Source organism: Sphaeroforma arctica (genome assembly GCF_001186125.1).
Source record: "Sphaeroforma arctica JP610 unplaced genomic scaffold supercont1.1099, whole genome shotgun sequence".
In the NCBI taxonomy this organism is placed as follows: Eukaryota; class Ichthyosporea; order Ichthyophonida; genus Sphaeroforma; species Sphaeroforma arctica.
This window is the reverse complement of record NW_014039459.1, coordinates 14,817-18,189: the sequence shown is the minus strand read 5'-3', so window position 1 is coordinate 18,189 and position 3,373 is coordinate 14,817. Positions and strand designations below refer to the sequence as shown.

Sequence of the window (3,373 nt, the reverse complement as noted above, 5' to 3'; positions counted from 1 at the left end):
AATACACACAACACACACACACACACACACACACACACACACACACACACATATATATATATATGAATTTGAAGAAGTCTGTATCGATAGATGACAAGTTCGCTTGCTAAGTTTAAAGTCACTCTTCGGAAGTGAATCCGATAGGATATTTAGCTGCACGTTGTAAACCGTTTAAATACACACGCGGAGCAGTGAAAGCCATCAGGTGAAGTTAAAGCCCGCGCCCTACTTCAGCATACTAGACGCTTCAAAGGAAAGTATACGTTCGTAATCAGGCACTGGTTTATCGGGGCGACAGACCACACCATCCAGTATCACGGCAGGATTTGTAGTAAACGCCTACACATAAAAGCGAAATAACTGGGAGACGCTTACGACTTAATGCCAACATCGTATCGTACACAGGCACGTTGTATATCCACGCTTGCATGTACACGAGATAACATAGAGAGAGTAACAGCAACAACAACTGCATTACATACCGTCTCGACAGGTTTTCTTTCGGAGAGACGCGGTCTTCTGCGATAGGTGAGTGGAGAAGGATAGTAGATTTGTATGTCAATCAGTTCACAATTCTAATTGGGGCTACCTATTCGCTCTACTTTGTTTGTTGGGGCTACCTATTCGCTCTACTTTGTTTGTTGGGGCTACCTATTCCCTCTAATTTGTTTGTTGAGCTACCTATTCGCTCTACTTTGTTTGTGGGGGCCACCTATTCCCTCTACATTGTTTCGGCGACTAAATATAGTCTTAGCCGGCCACGTTGTTGTAGCGTAGTGCATAGTGGCCAATCGTTCGCGTGCTTGTGCTATACTATAGCCCATAGCCCACATACGGCACTAGTTGGTAGCACTGGAGAGGTTTAGACTCGAGTTCAAGTATATGCCACACATTCAGAACAGAATAAAAATGCATCAGCCTACAACTGACGACAGTAGCAGTGATAAGCACACGTGCTCCGAGAGGCGACGGGTGCCCACATAAACAGCCAGCTCAGAAGCTGAATACGCTCGAGATGAGAATACAGTTGCACGCAACTAACTACCACAAGCAAGTATGTACGAAAAGGTATGCAGTCTTGTTATACGAGCAACAGCAAACAGGACGTATTGGAAAAGACGCACAACGGGAGGATTGCCCCCGGAAAGGCACTGAACTGCCACTATGAGAGATATAAGAACCCTAGGTTTAAATTTGACCTCAAGCTTAAAATTGAAACCCAGATTAAAACTAAAAATTAAACCCCAGGTATAATTTCGGGCCAAGTCCCACCCGGGTAGTTGATTATTCGTATAAACAACGCAACAGACTGGGTACCAAGCAATCGAGCCATAAGAAAACTTGGAATAGATGGAATAGGCCAACAGAATGATTCATTACGAACAGACGAGATATAGACCAGAATGACTAGCGGTTTGGATAACAGGCAAACAATACGAACGACATACTTTTTCGGCGAACTATCGCTACCAATCTTTGGCGCCACCTGGGGGGTCATTGAATACAATTTACATCGTAAACTGAGTCAATTTGTCTGCCAGTGCAGTCCATATTTCATTTTTGGTCTGTTACTTTTGGCAGTTTTTGTTACCAATTCCAATAGACACACAATTCATAGCACTCTGCACACACAAGGGCCGAATGAACCACTTGCACAGGGTAGTAAATCTACAAGCAGGCCTTATGCCACCACCCTCCTCGATAGACATGCGACTAACTCGAATAGCGACCCACACAACCCACTCGAAACAAACGAGAAAATTCTACCACATTCAGAGTGTGCTAGTGTACCTAACCTGTATATGCATGTTAGAAGTTCATTTCTATACATTGCACAGAGCGGTGCAGTCTATCTACATATGCCTGTTAAAATACCACATCTCCCCCACACACTCCAGCGCCAAACACCCTATCCACCCTCACCTTATGCAGGATATCGGATTCCTTGGGTAACTCGATCTCGTAGTCTTGTCCCATGGCCACCACCACTGCGTCCAGCACATTGCGGGCCTTGGTGTATGCACTGTCCGGTACTTGTGTGCCTGTGGGTGTGGTGGCGGACTTCCATTCACTGAGACTCCGGGCGATGTTGCCCATAGAGCTCCCCACGTTTTGTACAGACCAACCCCCGGCTGTAGAAGTTGGGCAGAGCGATAGTGTGTGTGTGTAAGTGTGGTAGACACGTGCTTGTATCAGATATGGGGGATGTTAGCAGGTGCATATGTACATGAAGATTAACAATGGGCGTATAGTTTGGTGACTAATTAATTCCCACTCACTTGAGTCTCTGGATATGGTTGTCGTAGCGCCTCCCCCCCCACTGCTCTACTATTTGCACCGATCAACTCCTTGCCGTATGTGATATGTAGAACGATAGTGTGTGTGCAAGTCTTTTAGATTTTTGCCTGCATCAGGTAAGGCGGATGATGACATGTGCGTAGTTGTCCAGATGGAGAGAATATGATGGATGTGGGTGTGCCGTATACACGAAGTGGTAGCAGTACTTGTGCAAGCTCAGGATGTGACTGGCACTCATTTAACGCCCCTTTAGAACCCCTCATATACTACCAATATACCCCCCCTCCCACGACGTGACGCGGATATCCCCCCGGCTGCGTAGTTTTATAGTTCGTGCCACCGAATTTACCACAATTGAACCAGATAAGTGTTCAAGTGAGTATATGTGTCGTACGCGCACTATGTGGTGCCTGCGTGTCTGTGCAGACAAATGCTGGCCACCACAGCATTCCCTGTGACTACACTCTGGTATTGCATCACATTCTTAGGGTTTAGGGCTTAGGGTATAGGGTTTAGTGTTTTAGATGATCGCACTCTACTACTGGCAGGGATATGTACACGCGCGCAAGGTCCAAGAAACCGTACCAGCCACACTATGCAAGCACATACACGCACACATCTCGCCACACATACGGGAAGTGGCGCCGCGCACAGACGGTACAGGGGAGGGCTGGTCGTATCTGTTGACTCTCCTATTAACGCTGGAGTCGGTATGGTATGCGTGTGTGTACGGAAGCCATTTAGCGGGAGGTGGACCCCCACACTGGCACCATATGTAGTACACGGACAGGCAGGTGCACTTTAGTAGGTACTCGACGGGATATCTTATAAGGCAATTGAACCAGTATACCAGGCAGCCCAGGAGGTCGAAATCACTCCCTGGAGGTGAGTGGGAGTAATGATTAGTTCAGCTCGAAGAAGAGAACTGGGGACAATATGGAGATTAGTTATGAGGTGAATATGTATATTTATACGATTTGTATATTTCATATACTCATAATAGACCTTGTCTGCCAAGGATCGACTGCATGCGTCGTGGTCAGGATAATATACACTTATATATATATATATATAT

The 3,373-nt window shown here is 46.2% G+C and overlaps 1 protein-coding gene across 1 annotated transcript in view; it reads right to left on the bottom strand.

The window, feature by feature from the left end:
* Nucleotides 1-3,373, bottom strand: part of SARC_09978 (hypothetical protein) — a gene marked incomplete at its 5' end in the record, with an annotated part of 13,151 nt that overhangs the window by 2,026 nt on the left and 7,752 nt on the right. The window contains 4 exons of the mRNA XM_014295988.1: nucleotides 483-519; nucleotides 1,449-1,486; nucleotides 1,924-2,132; nucleotides 2,932-3,177. Of these exons, the coding sequence (XP_014151463.1) occupies nucleotides 483-519; nucleotides 1,449-1,486; nucleotides 1,924-2,132; nucleotides 2,932-3,177 (530 nt within the window). The remainder of the gene's footprint in view (nucleotides 1-482; nucleotides 520-1,448; nucleotides 1,487-1,923; nucleotides 2,133-2,931; nucleotides 3,178-3,373) is intronic.